This window comes from Trachypithecus francoisi, unplaced genomic scaffold (assembly GCF_009764315.1).
Source record: "Trachypithecus francoisi isolate TF-2019V2 unplaced genomic scaffold, Tfra_2.0 Contig00110, whole genome shotgun sequence".
NCBI lineage: Eukaryota > Metazoa > Chordata > Mammalia > Primates > Cercopithecidae > Trachypithecus > Trachypithecus francoisi.
The window spans coordinates 43699-63809 of NW_022680476.1; the positions used below are offsets into that span (position 1 = coordinate 43699).

Genomic DNA, 20111 nt, shown 5'->3' on the forward strand with positions numbered 1-20111 from the left:
TGATGAAAATAAGCACTATTTCACAAACACACTAAAGCAGAGACATGAATTCACCTGCCCAAGTCAGAGGTCCTAAGTGGTGATCTGACTTTGAAATCCAACCAGGGCTGGCTCCAGAGGTCATGTAAAGCATCACCCCACGCTGTTCCACATCCCCTTCCCTCCTGGTGCTTGCTCCAGTTGTCATTCTGCTTTTCTGTTTGTGCCTCTAAACTAAACTGTGAGGCCCAGGAGTGCAGTGCCTGTGTACCCATGCAGAATAAAACAGTAGGCACAAAGCTGGATGCATAGATGAGCTGGAAGAAGAAGAAGCTGTAGGCATGGAGGTATTCATGGAACAGCAAATGCAGGAAGAAAGATAAGGATGAAGTAAATGATAACACAAAGGATGGACAACACTGAAATCGTTAATGAAAGCAATGTGGAAGTGCTGGGGCCACAATGCTGAATGGAACAATCCGAAAGTCCACATACTTCACAAATGGAAGAATTATGGAAACACAGAAAAGGATTGGAAGGAAACATAGAAAAAGAATGACCTAAATCACTAGGGTGGCAAAATCCTAGGACCAATGTTTATTCCTGCCTCAGAATACTACAGAAACAAAAAGCATTAGACCACACCAAGAAAAGTTAGCAAATTCTAAATGGCAGAAATCTTTATAGGCAGCATCCACTGACAATAAAGCATGAAAACTGGTCAAGAACGGCAATAACAAAAAAGATACATAAACATATTTAAAATTAAAAATATATAAAATATGCTTTAAATAAACATATCTTAAATATATATATTTTTCCACTTAGACATTTTAAATTTGGAATCAGAAGTAGGAATCAATATTTCTTCTTCAACCATACCCTGTCTAGAGCTGAAGGGCTATGAAGGAACGCATATCAGAACACCCACTTCTGTCAGTGCGCTCCCTCTTTCTCCCTGGAGCCTTTCCAGTTTTCCCAGTGCCACTGCAGAGGAGACCCATATGAAGTGTGAACACCTTCCGCATTGCAGAGAGACCCCCAGCGCTAGCAATAACAGAGCAAGGTCAGACAGCATGAGGTTATGGACCCAGGCAGGCCTCAATTGTCTCGCCCGGAATCCACCTAACAACCACTTTGCCTCTTCATCAACTGTCACTACATCACCTCACGGTTGTGATATTTTGGGGTCACAGGCTTAAGTTGTTAAAAATTGTTAAACTTGTTGAGAAATGGTGGAGGAAAAAAACTTCATGGCTGATTCAAAACCACTCTACCCATTATGCTGCAGAAAGAAAAGAGTTCTGATCAGCGTTGTATCCCAATCAGCTCCATCAGCTGCCTACAGAAGGAGCTACATAGTCACGACAGCCAGGAAGCCTACCCTCCACACAACCCCGGCTTGCTCCCCCGGAAAACCTGCTCCACATGTCTCCCCCACTGCCGAGTGTCACGCACGCCCTGGAAACCCACCACTATAGTACTATTCTACACACTACAGAAATAGACACACTTGCAAAATAAAACCTTCACCTGTCTGCTGGGTGCCATGGCGCATGCCTGTAATCTCAGGAGGATCACTTGAGCTCGGGAGTTCAAGACCAGCCCGGGCAACGCGGCGAAACTCTGTTTCTACTAAAAATATAAAAATTAGCTGGGTGTGGCGATGTACGCCTCTAGTCCCACCCAGCTACTCAGGAGGCTGAGGCCAGAGGATTTCTTGAGCCAGGGAGGTTAAGGCTGCAGTGAGCTGAGATTGCACTACTGCACTCCAGCCTGCAACAGAGTAAAACACTGTCTCAAAAAAAATACATAAAAATAAACATTTCTGCTCTCATTAAGTAATCCCAAAATCTGTATTATTGATGGGTATATATTTAGGGTCATGTATATTCAATATTGTGTACATTAAAAAACCCAACTTCCATTGGCAACGCTAACTAATACCTCTTATTTAAAAAAAAACAAAAACAAAAACAAAGAAACAAAAACACAAAGGCTATTTTTTTCTTGCAATGGGGTCTCACTTTGTCATCCAGGCTGGAGCGCGGTGGTAGGATCTCAGCTCACTGCCACCTTGCTCTGCTCTCCAGGGCTCAAGCAATCCTCCCACTCTAACCTCTTGAGTAGTTGGGACTACAAGTACAAGCCACCATGCCTGGCCTTTTTTTTTTTTTTTTTTTTTGTAGAGATGGGGGTTTCACTATGTTGCCTACACTGGTCTCAAACTCCTGGGCTCAAGCAATGTGCCCACCTCAGTCACCAAAGTGCTGCTATCACAGGCGTGAGCCATCATGCACTGCCAGCTTTTTTTTAATAGTAGATATAAGTGTAAAGTATTGAGACCCGAGGTTTTATTGTTGTTTTGGATTTTCTCATTCATAAATCCTCTGGGCCTCACATATCCAATGGGTGTTATAAGTGAAAAGTGGTCACTCTGGGGACCATGTACATATTCTAGCCCTGCTGCCATGATTCCAGTGTTTTTACTTCTGTTTTGGAATTATCTTCAGGGTCCCCAGCATGCCCATCATTCCCTCACTCAATGCACTGGCAGCACCTGAAAGGTACTGCTAGGCATGAAGCAAATGCTCAGTAACAACCTGGACAGTAACAAACCTCTGCCCTCCAAGGACAAGCTCCATCCGGAGCCAAACACCCTTGAAAACACATTATTTGCAAGATGAGGGTGGCCAGGTAAGGGACGCCTTGGGGCTGAGACGAGTAGCTAGACATGTTTGGGGTCTGCTGGGGTCAAACGGGCTATACTTGATGCCCCACGTCCTGGGGGCCACGTGTCCACCTAAACCACTCTAACAAAGTCTCAAGAACTGGTGGCAGCAAGAATGTTATGATCCTCCTTGTGGCTTCCCCTCTGAAACAGGAGGCTTCTCTATGGGCAAGGAGGCTTCTCTAAGGGCAAGAAGAGAAATGCAGGCTGCCCCCGCCTCTCACAAATGCTGTGTGTTCCTCCTACCACATCAGTTGGTCACCACCCCAGGCATGACTTGGAGGGTCACTTCCGTTCAGGAAATAGCCTCCCACCCTGAGGGCTAGCCCAGAGAGGGACATGGGGAGGAAAGCTGTCCTTCCTACTAAGTGTCAGTACCCTCCCATCTTGGGTGTTGGGGGCACTGACTCTGAACAGGCCTTCTTCCCAGACCTACTTGGAAGCTGGAGTCCGCTTCCCCAGCTAATCCTATACTGTTAGGAACAATGCTCCCAAAGCAGGCATCCACTAGGTCCTGCAGCAAACTGTACAAATTAAGTTTGTGTGTGCTTTCATGTACACAGGAGGGGTAAGAAACAGCCTCTAGGATACACGGGATAATGAAGTACTAAGGGTGGTATATATAGAAAGGTAAGTCTCAGTTGCTTGAAAGCAAGGGAGGGGAAGGATTTGAAACTGTTCCAAATAACAGCAAGAGTTTCCTTTTCCAAGGAAGCGCCACAGATGATTAATGATTATTTGATGGTAAGTCCTGTTACACTTGTGAAAAAAAAAAAAAGGTGTGTAGCTGTCCATCACACCAAATCAGCTCATGGAGGCCAGGCCTCTAGGGTGACATCGGTGGTCTCTCATGCCAATCACCAGAGCCCCTGCCCTGCTCTTACTTTGAGCCTGTCCAGTTCCAGCTGGTCCCTGGCAACAGGCGCAGCTGAAGGGGAGCTGGGCACCACAGTGGGAGGAGGCCCGCTGCCCTCGCCCTCGCTGAGCTTGATGATGACCTCGTCCTTGGCTTGGATAGTCTCCATGAGCATCCCCAGCTGCTCGTTGAGCTCGCCCACTTTGCTCTTTAGCGTCCTCACTTCCTGCTGAAGGCTCTCCTTCTCCAGGCTGAACCTCTCCAGCTGGCTGGTAAGGCCCAGAATCTGATCATCCTTTTGGTGCAGAAGCTCGAGCGTGTCTTTTGGGACCCCCTCGCAGAGCCGGCTGCTTGTGAAATACTTGTCATACTGGGATGACCGGACTGTCTGCTGGAGCAGTCGAACAAGCTCCTGGGAGCCAAAAGGAGAATGGAGTGAAGGGTGAGGAGGGGAGGAAAAGCAGAAATTGTGACAACATTACATAGAGCAAACGACAGAATTTGAGGAAATGTAGAAACTTTACTGGGAACATTTTAATACTGAACTTCCTCTTGAAGGATCTCAAAAATAGAGGAAAACAATATTTATTCCGTAAAGACTGTCTGTAGAGAACAGTAATAGGAAACAGGAAATAATGGACATGTGTACTATAATTAGCAATGGTGTCCAGTAAATGTTCATGGGTATTAAAAAATCTGTGCTCTAAGAGTCACTGAACTACTGAACAATTAAATGTAATTCGATCTGATTAGCTCAGGAAACTGTTGTTGAATAGGATGCAGAAACTCTTTTTAACGACTGTTAAAGAACTCTGGGCTGAAACTGTGTTCAGGGAGATTCAGCCTCAGGGGCAGGACTGGGCGGTGGGTGCAGACAGCAACCTTCTCTGTCCTCCTTTGAGAGATCTTCACTCTCCTGCAAATGCAAACACCTCTGAACCAATGATCAAGCACAGCAGCCGAGATGACGGCCATGGCAATATGAAACCTCCAGAGGAAAAGCAACTTCTGGGAAACAAAGCTGTCCCCAGACTCGGGGAAACATAAATTGGACTTTATTCCTCCCGTCCTTGGCCTGCTGATGTGGGGTAAGACAGAAACCAGAAGAAGTTACCTTCTGACTGCCTAGGTCTTTCTTTAACCGTTCCAGCTCTTCCTGCTGGCTCTGGATCTGCAGTTGCATTTCGGAGCCGGGCTTCCTGATGCTGATGCTGCCGCTGCCTGCTGTGCCTTCACTTGAAGGGTCACCACTGCTGTGACGATTTTTGTACGATCCAATTATGTCTTTCAAAGGGCGTTTTCCTTTGTAGGGGTTACGTCCAAAATCAAAGGGGAATCCTGAGCCAGTTACTCCTACATAAAAATAAAACTTGTATTTTATTATTATAATTTTTTTTTTTTTTTTTTGAGACAGAGCCTCATTCTGTTGCCCAGGCTAGAGTGCAGTGGCGCAATGTCAGCTCACTGTAAGCTCTGCCTCCCGGGTTCACACCATTCTCCTGCCTCAGCCTGCACAGTAGCTGGGACTACAGGTGCCCGCCACCACGCCTGGATAATTTTTTGCATTTTCAGTAGAGATGGGGTTTCACTGTGTTAGCCAGGATGGTCTTGATCTCCTGACCTTGGATCCACCCGCCTCGCCCTCCCAAAGTGATGGAATTATAGGCGTGAGCCACCACGCCCGGCCAAAACTTGTATTTTAAACGCAAGCCACATCTTCCTTTTGGAAACTATAATAAAATACAGCATCCTCACAAATCATCCTCCAGGGAGTCTGGCATTCACCACCTTGAGAACTACAGGAGATTGATGACTCTGCCCCCACTGCATTCTAGATAGTAACCAACATGCTTCAACCAGAGAAGACTGATTTCCCCCCACTGGACCCTTCCTTGGAAGACTCTACCACAGGATCATTTTTCATGGAAAACTAAGACATATTAAGCATCCTATTTTTGCTAATTTGTCCTTAGCAAAAAACCAAGAACACTCAAATGCATGTTTTTTTTTTAAACGTACAAACATCGTTATGCTTTGAACGTGTCCCCCAAAGTTTATGTGTTAGAAATTTAATCCTCAATGTAACAGTATTGGGAAGTGGGGCCTAATAACAGGTGATTAGGTCATGAGGACTCTGCCCCTGTGAATGGATTAATGTTGTTATCACCAGGGTGGGTTAGTTATCACCAGAGCAGGTTTGCAAAAAAAACAAGTTTGGTACCTTGGCTCTCCCTCACTCTTGCCCTCTCTTGCCTTCCGCCAAGGGACTACACAGAACAAAGGCCCTCCCCAGATGCCAGTGCCATGCTTTTGGACTTCTAGCCCCAGAACCATGAGCCAAAAAAATTTCTGTTCATTATAAATTACCCAGTCTATGGTATTGTTATAACAATATAAAACAAACTAAGACATGCATGTTTTAAAGCATGACTATATTCCTCTTCTTAAAAAATAGGTATTTGGGGTCAGGCATGGTGGCTCACGTCTGTAATCCCAGCATTTTCAGAGGCCAAGGCGGGCAGATCATCTGAGGTTGGGCATTGGAGACCAGCCTGACCAACATGGAGAAACCTTGTCTCTACTAAAAATACAAAATTAGCTGGGCGTGGTGGTGCATGCCTGTAATCCCAGTTACTCAGGAGGCTGAGGCAGGAGAATCACTTGAATCCGGGAGGCGGAGGTTGCAGTGAGCTGAGATCACACCATTGCACTCTAGCCTGGGCAACAAGAGCGAATCTCTGTCTCAAAAAACAAAAACAAAAACAAAAAACAAAAAAAAACAAATGAGTATTCAGAAATACTGTCAGGCCAGGCACAGGGACATGTACCGGTGGTCCCAGCTATTGGAGGCTGAGGCAGGGGGCAGCTTAGGCCCAGGAGTTCAAGGCCAGCCTGGGCAACACAGAGACTCCATCACTAAAAAAGAAAAAAAAATACTATAGGATCTAAATAAATATCAGTGTAGATAGAGTCAAATATATATATTCAAATTATAAAGAGGAGACACAAGGGAGTATATATTATGTAAGTGTGATTTATATAAAGTCAGAAAACAGGCAGAACCAACCTACACTGTTAGGAATCAGCACAGTGGTTCCCTGGGGCACAGTAGTGACTGGAAAGGGCACGGGGATGGCAGCTGGCTCCTGGGGTGTTGGCATAGTCGTCTTTCTTAAAGTGAGTGCTGGTTACATGGGTGTATTCACTTTGTGACAACTCACTGAGCTATATATTTCTGATTTGGGGACTTTCCTGTATGTTATACATCAATAAAAAGTTTACTTAAAGATAGGGGAAAATAAAGGAAGGGTAGTTCACTTTTTGTGAATAACATGGACAAGTTGGAGGGCTGATTCTTGGAGCTGTTTCAGGAAATACCCATGAAGAGTGTAAGATCAAAGTCTAGTGACATCTTTGTCTCTCCCTGTCTATCACGTAAACTCCCCTCAAAGGGGATGAAGGGCTGGGCAGAGGGCTAAGGCTGTCATCCGTCAAAAAAACACTCTCCATGGTGCAGGGAGTTTCTCCTCCTGTCCCGACTCACTAAGTGCTCCCGATTCCTCCTCCCCAGTCCTGCTCACATTCATCCTTCCATTTCACCCTCAGTCTCTACTGGAAGTCACAGCCAACAGTACTTATTTTCAATAACCCAAATCCCCAGTTTTAATCTCTTTTCCTCCAGGTAGCATTATATATCAGTTCATACTGAGCCCCTCTCCTTGGCACTCCCACTGGCCTTGCCATGCATTAGGTAATTCAGCACATTCAGTGTGGCCACATTCTACACCATGTCACACTGGACCAGTGGGTTCTACACCAGGATCCTATGGAGCACAGGTAAGCTCCCTCTCACAGCAAATCATGACAGTCCTTTTCTAGGAGACAGAAAAAATATTTCCTTTCCTAAGTGCTTACTCTTCCAATAAAGGTTTCCTCAAATCCTGTACCCTATTCCTGCTGCCCCATGCTAGAATCAGGCATAAGGTGGAACTTCAAAATTATTTATTGTTATTTTATGTTTAAAACATCAATATTCTCTTAATGAATTAACAAATCTAGGACTGTGGCCGGGCACAGTGGCTCACGCCTGTAATTCTAGTACTTTGGGAGACCAAGGTGGACAAATCACCTGAGGTCAGGAGTTCAAGGACAGCCTGGCCAACATGATGAAACACCATCTCTACTGAAAATACAAAAATTAGCCAGGCATTGTGGTGGGCGCCTGTAATCCCAATTACTCAGGAGGCTGAGGCAGAATCTCTTGAACCTGGGAGGCAGAGGTTGCAATGAGCCAGGATCACACCACTGCACTCCACCCTGCATGACAGAGCGAGACTCTGTCTCAATAAATTAAATAAATGCATAAATAAATCTAGGATTGTAAATGGCTGTTAAAAGCATCAGGCAAAAGGCTGATGGAGAATTTTATGAATGGATCAGGATTACAACCCTAAACTTTGATCAATCTTAACATCAAAAGAGAGAAACAGATGATGTGGCTTCAGATGTGATGCGACAGGAAGCACGCAGCATCTCCCCACCAAAACAGCATTCCTGTCGAATCAGAAGTCAACCCTGAATCTGGGCAGGCCTCTGGCCCTAACTACCAGTATACAGGAATTACATGGGACAGGAGCACATTAAATGACCCCACAGAAATACAATCAGCAAACGCAGACGTGGGAGACTTCTCAGCGCAAAGACCTGGTTTCTTCAACGAATGTGGCAAGGGAAGGGGAAGGGAAAAAAAACCCAGAGAGCTGTTTAGACTAAAAGAGAACTAAGAAGACATCAATTAAATACAACGTGTGGGTCTTGTTTGAACCCTCATTTGAACAAACCGGCTGTAAACAGACACTTAAGGAACAATTAAGAAATTAAATAATATTAAGGATTTATTGTAACTGTAAATATAATAAAGAAGTTGCGGTTATAATTTTTTTTTTTTGAGATGGATTCTCGGTCTGTCGCCCTGGCTGGAGTGCAGTGGCGCAATCTTGGCTCACTTCAGGCTCCGCTTCCCGGGTTCATGCCATTCTCCTGCCTCAGCCTCTCGAGTAGTTGGGACTACAGGCATCCGCCACCATGCCCGGCTAATTTTTTGTATTTTTAGTAGAGACAGGGTTTCACGGTGTCAACCAGGATGGTCTCGATATCCTAACTTCGTGATCCGCCCGCCTTAGCCTCCCAAAGTGCTGGGATTACAGGTGTGAGCCACCATGCCTAGCCGGTTATAATTTTTTAAAAGAGTCATTATCTCTTACAGATACATACTAAAGCATTTGCAGATGCAATGGATTAATGCCTACAATAATAATCCAGCTGATGGTGCAGGGAGGAGCAGGAGCTTAGAGACAGAGAAGGAAGAAGAGAGACCATAGTTCACATTGTAGAAGCTGGATGATGGGTACACCAGAATTCATGAGATTATATTCTCTTCTTTTGTGTACATTTCAAATGTCTATAAAGTTTTTTAAAATCAGTATTTCCATAAAGAAGATCATGACTTCCAAGTGTGCTATCTCCCCCAAAAAATTGAGCCATTGGACTAGACAGTCATTTATTTCTTATAGCATTTATTAAATAACTTTTTAAGCCTTTATGTTTTAAGTCCAACAAAGAGAATGCAAGCCCCCATGGTCTTGGTCCTTATGCTTCTCGAAATACCTGCTAATAAAGCGTCTCCCACATCACTGGTGGTTAACAGATAGCAGTACAGAGAATGACAGACAACAGGAAGTACGCTGATACCTTTGTTTCCTTCAGGGGTAAGCTTCTTCTTTTCTTCCTGTACTACGGACTCCTCTAGGTCCTTAGGGGTTGGGTCTAAAAGTTCCCACTCTTCATTGGTATAAAACACAGTCCTCCGACTATCATTATGTCCTCTCCCAGGACGGAAAGAAGACATCGAATTTCTATTGGGAAAAACAATATGTGTTATTAACAAAAACAAAAGTAAAACAAAATGTAACCTCACGTATATAGGATTGGCAAAAATTAAGATATCTGATGATATCAAATGTTGGTGAGGATAGAGAAATGGGGATTCCTTTTTTTTTTTTTTGAGATGGAGTCTCCCTCTGTCACCCAGGCTGGAGTACAGTGGTACAGTCTTGGCTCACTGCAACCTCTGCCTCCTGGATTCAAGCAACTCTCCTGCCTCAGCCTCCCTGAGTAGCTGGGATTACAGACATGCACCACCATGCCCAGCTAATTTTTTTTTTTTTTTTTTTTTTTAGTAGAGACAAGGTTTCACCATATGATAGGCCAGGCTGGTCTCGAACTCTTGACCTCAGGTGATCTGGCCACCTCGGCCTCCCAAAGTGCTGGGATTACAGGCGTCAGCCACCTCACCCAACCGAAATGGGGATTCTCATATATTGCTGGTGGGATTATAAATTGATACTATTACCACGCAGAGGAACTCAGCAAGGTACTGTTAAGTTGAAGAGGTGCCTACCCCTAACTTCCAGTATTTGCTAAAAGAAATTCTTACATATGTGCACAAGGAGACACAAACAAAAACATTCACTGCAGCACTGTTCATATTACAAAAAAAATAAAAAGGTACAACAACCTAAACATTCATGAACAGGAGAATAAACTGTGGCATATTCATATAGTCAAGTACTACAGCACTTAAAATTAATTCATTCATCCAGCAATTATTGCTTGAGCCTACAACATGCCAGGCACTATTCTAGATGCTTGGAATATCCCAGTGAACAAAACATAGCAAGATTCTTATACTTGTGGAATGTACATTTCAGCCAAAGCTATATGTATCATAGGGATAAATATTTTTTAAACACTGAATGAAAAAGAAAATGGAAGAATTATAGGTATAGCATGATACTGTTTTATATCTTCAGATTATACTATTAATAGAGACTACTTATGGATACATATATATGTAGTAAAACTGTTTTTTAAAATCCACACACAAATTATAATTACCAAATACAGAATATTGGCAACCTCTGTAAAGGTAAAGAACAGGATCAAGAAGAGAGCATTTAGCCTGGTACCGTGGCTAATGCCTGTAATCCCATACTTTGGGAGACCAAGGCGGGCATATCACCTGAGGTCAGGAGTTCAAGACCAGCCTGGCCAACATGGCGAAACTCTGTCTCTACTAAAAATACAAAAATTAGCTGGGTGTGGTGGCACACACCTGTAGTCCCGGCTACTCAGGAGGCTGAGGCACAAGAATCACTTGAACCTGGGAGGCGAAGATTACAGTGAGCTGAGATTGCACCACTGTACTCCAGCCTGGGCGATAGAGCAAGATTCTGTCTCCAAAAAAAAAATAAAAATAAAAAATAGAGAGAGGATCTTAGTAATGTTCTGTTTTTAAAAATGCAGTAGAAATAAGATAAAACTCTAAAAATGAATCATGGCTATCTGAGTAATCAATATACTTGCCTGTGTGCTAAAAATATTTCATTAAAAGTTTTAAAAAGTAGGTTGAGATTTCTGCTTCCAGTGAAGATGGAATAACAAGGACTAGATTTACCCTCTCTGGTGAAAACTAAAGAACTGAAAAAAAAAATTAAAAATATAGGAAACCATGGTTTTCAGACATGGGCCATCAGGCAGCACAGGACAGTGATCCTGAGAGAGGGAAAGCCAATGAGGTAAGCTCACCTTACTGCCTGGAGACAGTTTCCAGGCCAGGGTGCAGGCAGGGGACACCCAGGAGGAGCCCAGCATCTCTCTGAGCTGAGAAGATAGAGTGGAGACTCTCAAGGCAGTTGCAGCTCATAGAGCAGAGTACTAGAGAGAAGAGAGCTGCACAGAGCGAGTGTTGCAGAGATCTTAGATGGTCCCCCAAGTCTTCAACTGAGTACTGACTGCGGCTTCGATGTAAGAAAGCTATCTGAGGACAGGGAGAGAACCAACTGAGAGAAGCAAAGGAAATCATCCCTGAGGCTCACACAGGAAAACCTCATAATTCACAGGGCATCAGAAAGAGTACTGAGAAAGGCTACCAATGGTATTCCTAAAGCCTGTGCTCATCCTACCAAGCAAAGCTTAAAAGCAAACTTCAAAAGGATCAAACTGTTTCAGAGTCATTTAATACACCCAAGAACAAAGCCCAAGAATATTTAGAGCAATACAAAAAAAATCCAGCACACAAAAAGGTAAAATTCACAATATTTGGTATCCAATTTTAAAAATGACCAGGCATGCATGAAGTGGGAAGTACAAGTCATAATGAGGAAAAAAATCAATCAACAGAAACAGGCCAGAAACTACAAATGATAATATTAGCAGACAGGGACTCTAAAAGTTATAACTGTATTCTTTATGTTCTAGAAGCTAGAAAAAAAGAATGAACATCTTAGAGACATAGAAATTTAAAAAAAAAAAAATTTATATCAAATTTCCAAAAATAAAACTACAATGCCTACGATGAGAAACATGTCAAATGGGAACAAGAGCAGACTAGGCATTGTGGAAGGAAAGCCTAGAAAATTTGGTGACCCTGCAATAGAAATGACCTAAAATGAGACAGAAATATGACCTAAAATGAAACAGAAAAATGACAAATGAAACAAAGAAGGATGGATGGACCAATGAGCTGGTCACTGAAGGAGACGAGAAGGGGAGGAGATGGAATAAAAGTATGTGAAGAAATAATGACCAAAATTTTTTCTAAATCTGATGTAAACTATCAATCCACAGATAGAAGAAGCTCAATAAACTTCAAGCACAAAAATCATGAAGAAAACTGTATTAAGGCATATCATAATCAAATTGCCTAATACAAATAATGTTTAAAGTTTTAAGTATAACCCTAATTTGCAAAAGAAATAAAGGAACAGTCAAATTTTTATAGTTAAACTGTCAAAAGGTAAGAGGCATGTGTTCACTATGAAGAGACATCTTAATTCATTTGTGCAGTTGGTAAGTGGAGTGGTGAGGAGAGGACATGCTCACGTGAACCACCTTACTTATATGCACACACACGTAAATGCTTATATTCTCTTACTTAATAGATCCATAGTTATCCCTAAAGCAATAAAAGGAATGAAATATGAAACCACCAAACAATATAGGTAAGTCTCCAAAACATTATATTAAGTGAAAGAAGAAACACAGGAGACTACACGGAGTATGATTCCATTTACATAAAAATTTTTAAAAGTCAAAGCTATAGTGACAGAAAGCTGATCAGAGGTTGCCCAGGGCTGGGTATTAAGGGAAGGGATCAACTGCAAAGGAGAGTGAAGGAATTTTTAAAGGTGTAGAGATGTTCTATTTTTCTTTATCATGGAGGTATTTACATTGCTGTGTATAATTTCTTAAATTCATCAGCCTATTCACCTAAAATAGGTGAACTTATTGAAGGTAAATTATAACTCAATAAAGTTATTAAAATAAACATGCAAATAAGGAAGAGGAAAAAATGTATCATTTGCTGTTTTCTGAGGTGGATTAAAGGCAAGGGGGGAAAAGACAGCTTTATCTCTAGTTTGAATCAGACAGATGATACTCTCATTCAAACAGTCATTTCTCAATGTGTTTTTTAAAGCATATCTTTTTCCCTTTTATTTGTACTTTAAACATTCAGAAGAATACAGAGAAATTATATAACACGCTTATGTTCTCATCACGTTATCACAGCTTATGGATGCATGGCCTTTGGCTAACTGCTTTAACAGTCATCAGGAACCAGCAATTATGCCTGTTTAGAACTGACACTCCCCTTCTCGTAGTTTATTTACTTAGGACCAAGAGGGAGCTGGTAAACAACATACAGCATCTTGCACATGCTATTTATTTCTTGTCTCTTCTAGAGCCTGGCATTGTGCCACACATCTTCACAGACAACTGCATAGAAGGATTCTAGTCAATTCCCCATGGTAACCCAATGAACAAGATACCGTATAAAGTCTGATTTTATAAAAATTATAAAATTGTAGAGAAAACCATTTCTAAATAGCTGCTCAAAAAGAAAACTCTCACAAATGCTGGCTATACTTCTGTTCATTTTTTTGACATGACTGGTTCATCACTTCACAGAGCACTGGCACCACTGGACCCACTGCACCATGACATTTCAGTGGCCCTGCCTATGGCAAGGATCCCACGGGAGCCTTCTCTCAGGTGGCATGTGATTACCACCACTGTCAATTTTAGGAGTTAAATTCTCCTTGCCATTTGCCCTAGCCGTCAAACTGTGCTCCTCAGCTCTGGTTCCTAAAGGGTGAACGCAGGAAAGAGAAATAAGAGCAGGAACACCCCCACAGGGCCTGGAGAGAGAGAACAGTAATTGCAATGACTTAGAACTGCCACACACCCTCCTTCCTCCCGCAGCGGTTTTGGGTTTCCAGCCTGTTGCAAGCCTGAGTCGTACACTGCTGTGCTCTCACCTGCAGCTGAGGGACAGCCTTGCTGGAGGCGTGGTGCTACTTGTCAAGTCCTGGGTAACAGAGAAATGGAATCAGGCTCAAAGTGAAAGCCTCTTGAAACTGAAACAATATACAGGCAATTCCTGTTTTTGCTCTTATGTGGCGAAACCCAATTCTGGGACTGTGCAACAAGGGGGCCATTACAGTGCAGACTTCTCAGATACACTCACCCTATCTGCTCTGGCCTACAGAGGCCTCAGGGGCAATCACGTGTCCTGCCTGTGCACTCCATGTGGAGTTCATAGCTGGTTTAAATGGAGGGTTTTTAACTGGTGTTAGAGGCTGTTCTATGACAGTATTTGCTGTTTAAAGACCCCAGCCTCATTTGACAGATCTTTGAGAGGCCTTCTGTGTTCCCCCAGGCATTGTGCCAGGTACCCACCTATAAACACTCAGCTGCTCTGATCTGAAATAGAAAGTGAGGCACCACCAAGCAGCAAAACAGCACCTTGTTAGGGGCAGTGGTCAGCCTGAGCTTTTTAAAACAAACGCCAGCAATCTGTATCATTAAGAAAACCTCTTTCCAGGTGGAAGTCTGCACAGTTTAAAATGTCTAACTAAAACAGTCATAACTTGTTCGACATTCGTTTGAATTCTGATAACCAGCTAGAATTTACAAGTTGACAGAATTGTTGGGAAATGTTCCATCAAATTTCTTCCGAGTTAACCCCTCCACAAACCACCTGCACAGCCAGGTTTCAGGCCACACCACAACCTCTTCAGCAGGGGGACAACACTGCCGAGGCAGAGGTTTGCACTTGCCAGGACTTTGTGCACAGGAGGGAGGCAGGCTACCACTCCCTTTATGCACAGGAGGGAGGCAGGCTACCACTCCCTTTACGCACAGGAGGGAGGCAGGCTTCCAGCTCCCTCCCTCCCTCCAGACTACAGGCCCTGTTAAGGGAAATGAAGGTGGGGGGCAGGGAGGAGGTCGTGTAGAGGGGTTTCCTCTGACTGGCAACAGCCCTCTCAACAAAGCTGACTCAATATTTCCTCCTCTACAAATTAATTCCTCAAATATATTCTCACAAGGGCACAGAGACATATGTACAAGAATATCAGAACAATGCTATTTGAAATGACAGAAAAGTAGAAACAAGCAGATGTCCATGGCTAGGAAACTGCTTAAATAAATTAGGGCACATTCCTATAACTGAATTCTGTCAGAACAAGAGCTCTAGTAAGGGTAATAAGTTTGGACATTCCAGTAAGTGCCTATATAATGTGTCAGCTCAAAGGGGCACGGCAGGTAGCCCTACACTCCCCACCACTGCTGACTCCTCCTGACCCACCTGCTGGTGAGAGCACAGCTCTGGTCCAAGTGGGCCTCATGACACGGTAAATACGGAGAAGCCATGTCTGAGGGAAGACTGAGCATTCTAAGTCACTGAGGTAGCTATGCACTGACATGGTGGATACTGTACGATCCCTCTGTGTAAATCACATACACACAGAGCAAAGTTCAGGGTGCAGATATAAGTACCTTCAGTTCTAGTGGTGACTTATGAACTTTTAAGTCCTGAGAAGTGGACTTAAAAGGACTTTCACTTTTAACTGTGTACCCCTCAGCAATGACTGATTTTTCTTTTTATACGCATGTATGCTTATTGCAATGAAGTACAAACACACAACTAAGAAGGCAGGCCAAATGGGGAAGCTGTCAGGTGGCAGGCCTGCAAGTCAGGTCACTTGCTATGGTTTGAATATCTCCTCCAAAATTCATGTTGAAATCTAATTGTCATTGTGATGGTATTAAGAGGTAGGACCATTAAGAGGTGATTAGGCCATGAAGGTTCAGTCTTCACGAATGGATCAATACTGTTATCTGGGGAGTGGGCCTAGATTCAACTACAGAAGAGGAGACGGCAATGTGGTCAGGGAAGCAGAGATTTAGACCAAGGCAGCCATAGGCCAAGGAATGCCAGCAGCCATCAGAAGCTGCATGAGGCCAGGAACTAACTCTGCCCTGGAGCCTCTGAAGAAAGCAGTCCTGCCAACACCTTAACTTAGGCCTAGTGAAGCTGGTTTTGAATTTCTGGCCTCCCAAACGATCAAAGAATAAATATGTGTTGTTTTAAGCCACCAATTTTATGGTCACTTGTTATAGCAGCCAGAGTAAATTAATGCAGTTACTCTCCAATAAGCTATTGCCCTTCAAACCGAGGATTTTGATAGGTTGCTTTCTGTTGTGGTCTAGGTTTCAGCTGGCATTCAAGTTTGGAGCATTAATGTCCAAAGTCAGAATATATTTACTTCTGATATGATGTCTTTTTGTCCTGAGGACCTGGAAAGGTGTCATCAGAAAGACCCTTCCCAAAATACTCTAGACATTTACCTGGACAGATGAGTACATCACCCTTCCAATTCTAAGACATCAGAGCAAACACCTAATAAACATGCACAGCCTCAAAGAAACCAAACATCTAAGAAACAATATTCTTACTGTAGAACGTATAGACAGGTACAGTTCTACAGGTTCCCTACTGCCCAAAGGGTGGACACCCCCACCCCTTCACCCTGGGAGTCCCTGGCCTCCTCAGCTCCTCTTCTATCCTCACCCCCTTAGCACCCTACGCATCTGGCACCAGAACCCATGCCACCCTGTTCTGACTTCCTTGCCTCTGCATGGGTGTCCCGGCATTTGCATTTCCCTTTGAACAATCCCTCTCCATCTCTCAAGCCCTTTAAGCCAAAACTCATCTTCACAGCAAAACCATCACCAGCCTCTCCCACAACCCACACTGCAAAGAATAAGCACTTCTTCCTGATGCACCCAGGTAGGTGTGACATGCTGGGTTCGGCCTTGAACTGCACCCTATAGCCCCTGTGGCAGAGGAGTCACAGGCTCGCCTGCCTGTCTTCCTGAAGCCCCTTAAACAGCTGACAGTGGGGAGGGACAGCCTCTTACCCGAGGGAACATCTTCAGCCCCATCCCATAGTGGAGGGGAGACGAAGATGCAGTGGCGAGGGAGGCAGGGCCAGCTGCACAGCCAGGCAGTCCTGAAGAATGGGCTTCTCAAATGCAGGTGATGACCCACTGGGGGCCAGGACATCAAATTAAGGAGTCGCGAAATCAATTTTGAGGGTCATGACAAGCATTTTTTTAGTATTAAAAGAGAAAATACTACTTAGCTTTACTATATGTAGTAGTGAAATTTTTCTTTCAGTTTTATGTACATGCCAATAGTATACATTTACATATGAAGATGTGTATTTTCTGTCAATTCCCAGTCAAAAAAGTGAACAATGCTGTGTCAGAAGGTAACATCCTGCCCAGGAGGCCAAACAGAAAGAAAAGTGCTGAGAGGAAGTGTCGTCCTGCTAGGGAAGGGAGTGTGGCACAAGGGCAGGTGGGTGTGGGCAGACCCCCCACAAGTATAAAGGGCAGAGGATGACAAGCCCCCAAGCAGCGGGAGCAGGAGCTGCAGAGCAACTCTGCCCCTGGAAGGGTCTGGAGCCTTCCCTCATCACTCTTCCTCAAGTCAGTGCCGGACACCCACCATGTGCCAGGCAGTGTGAGGTACTGGAGTAAACCAGAGACAAGACAAACAGGGTCCCTGCCCCATGGAGCTCCCAGCCTTGCAAGGGAGCTGGACCACAGACAAGTACACAAAGAAATACAGAAACTACACGTGGCGGTAAGGGCTGTGAAGGAGAAGCACAGTAGTGAGGAGTGGGAGGAATAGGGAAGGCTTCTCTGAAAGAATGAGCAGAAGTAACTGGAGAAGAGACCCCTCCCTGCAATGGGACAGCCTGAGGCAGGGCCTGTCGGGAAGACAGACATCTGAAGAACTGAAAGAAGTCAAGTGGGCCTGCAACAGAGGAAATGACAGCGGTCAGACCCCATGGGACCCTGAAGGCCATGTTCAGTAGCACAGCCTTCAGCCTAAGGTAATAAGAAACCTCTGAAAGGCTGAGGAAGTTGATTGAATTGATTCAAGTCCCTTAGAATTGGGTCCCTGCAACAGGTGGACCCAGCACCGGCAGAGGATGCAGACAGGTGCCCTTCCTCAGCCCCCAACTCTAAATACAACAGGAGACACAGCCTAATTGCTCCCTCGGTGGCCCTGGACAAGACATTAAAGTTCTCTGAGCCTCGGCTTCCCATGCTAAGTCATGGTGAAAGGTCTCCGAGTCTACAGGCCAAAGCCACTGGTCCTCTCATGACCTCAGTGATTTCCATAGAACAGTGTCATACACTGGCAGCCCTTCTGATATGTGGGTCCCCGGGAGCGTGTGAATGGATCAAGACAAAAAGGACTGCTGGGACACAACTGCTAAGCACAACTTCATGATCCTGGGAGTTATGAGAGAAGACCAGGTGCCACTGTGCCACTGCAGAAACACACACAGACCCCAGCCAACTTCCCACAACTGCTGAAACTCCATGGGCCCAAGAGCAAGTCGCCTTCCTTCCTGCTTTACACATTAGTAAATTGTGTGCATGCAATTTACTAATGGAGAAAATAAAGCTCAGAAAAGTTAAGTCACCAGCTCAACATCACATACCCAATAAGTAGCAGGACTGGGATTCCAAAACCTGGGCTGACAGAAATATCTACAATGTGACCCCACTCTTGAACAGAACTAGAGCTGGACCCCAGGAGCCAGAGGTCCACATCAGGCCCTGCCTAGCACCCAAAGGTGGGCGCACAGTCCAGGCCACAAAGCCACAGAACTTTGCTGACTGCTGTCAGCACTGCTGCAGCCTAAGCACACCTCCTACATACACTGAAAATACATGCTCAACCACTACACAGGCTCCCGATGCACGCTCACACGTGCGCTCAGGCATGCGCTTTCTCACATATGCTTGTGCATTCCTACCCATGAGCATGCACATACACACATGGACTGGCCAGAATTTCAGCAGAGACCTAGTGCCTTCACCTGGTGTGATTTGGACTATTGATAAGTTAAATGAAAAATGTGGTTAAAGCAGGAATCCATATAAAAGGAACTTAAACACAAGCACCTGTAAAGGTATATGTAAATGTGCACTCATCTGCCAGTCTACTGATACACGCCAGCCAAAGCCTCTTCTTGGAATCTGGGGATACTGGGCGTGGTGACACACGCCTGAAGTTCTAGCTACTTGGCGGGGCTGAGGTGTGAGGATCACTTGAGCCCAGAAGTTCAAGAGTTCAGTAAGCCAAGATCGTGCCACTACACTCCAGCCTGGGTGACAAAGTAGAGACCCTGTTTCAAAAAATGAAAAAAGAAAAGAAAAGGGAAAGGAAAGGAGAGAAAGGAGAAAAAGGAAAAAAGGAGAAAAAGGAGAAAGGAGAAAGGAAAAGAAAGGAAAGGAAAGGAGGGAAGGAAGGGGAGAAAGAGAAAGTGAGAGAGAGAGAAAGAAAAAGAAAGAGAGAAAGAAAGAAAAGAAAGAAAGAAAAGGAAGGAAGGGAGAGAGAAAAAAGAAAGAAAGAAAGAAAAAAGAAAAAAGAAAAGAAAAGAAAAAAGAACAGAACAGAACAGAAAAGAGGGAGGGAGGGAGGGAGGCAGAAATTAATCTGGGGATACTAACTGCAGTTCTCTGTTATCTTTCTTGGGCAAATCACATCCATTAAGACATCAACTAATTTTTCCAGTTTTGTTTTGTTTCTTATTAGAAAGTGGAACAAGGCCTAACAGTTGTGAAACAATCTAAGCATAAAATCTTACAGGCTTTCAAGTTTTCTTTTCTGATTTTTCACAATCATGTCACCCACATTCTCATGGCAATTTTTTTAGTGACTCTCCTTTATCAAAGTTTCCCTAAGCATTCAACTTATTTTTCCTAGAAACAACAATTCCTTTTTATATTTCATGGGTTTAATAAATATCCCATTAAATTACATAATTACAATAATAAGTACAACGGGCATTAACCAGTGAGGAACAAACCCAGCTGATTATTGGTAGGTCTGTAGCTCAGCTGGGGGCAGCAGGGGCACAGGTGCCCTGAAGTGGCCCATTTGGTCTCATGCAGTCAGTGAGGACCATGGCTCTACTGAGGAAACTTAAAATGTCAGTTCATCAGGGGAGCTAGTTAAGAGAGTTTCAACTATACTGATAAATAGGATAAAATAATAAATAAACCTTCATTTATCTTTTAAGCCTTGACTATAATGTTGACAGCATTTTGAGT

General features: G+C 44.0%; 1 protein-coding gene across 1 annotated transcript in view; it reads right to left on the reverse strand.

Annotated features, from left to right (window-relative positions):
• Positions 1-20111, reverse strand: part of TBC1D2B (TBC1 domain family member 2B) — an 80590-nt gene that overhangs the window by 23474 nt on the left and 37005 nt on the right. Inside the window, exons 4-6 of the mRNA XM_033236808.1 lie at positions 9318-9481; positions 4681-4919; positions 3595-3978 (exon numbers count right to left, since the gene is read on the reverse strand). Coding sequence (XP_033092699.1) covers positions 3595-3978; positions 4681-4919; positions 9318-9481 — 787 coding nt within the window. The remainder of the gene's footprint in view (positions 1-3594; positions 3979-4680; positions 4920-9317; positions 9482-20111) is intronic.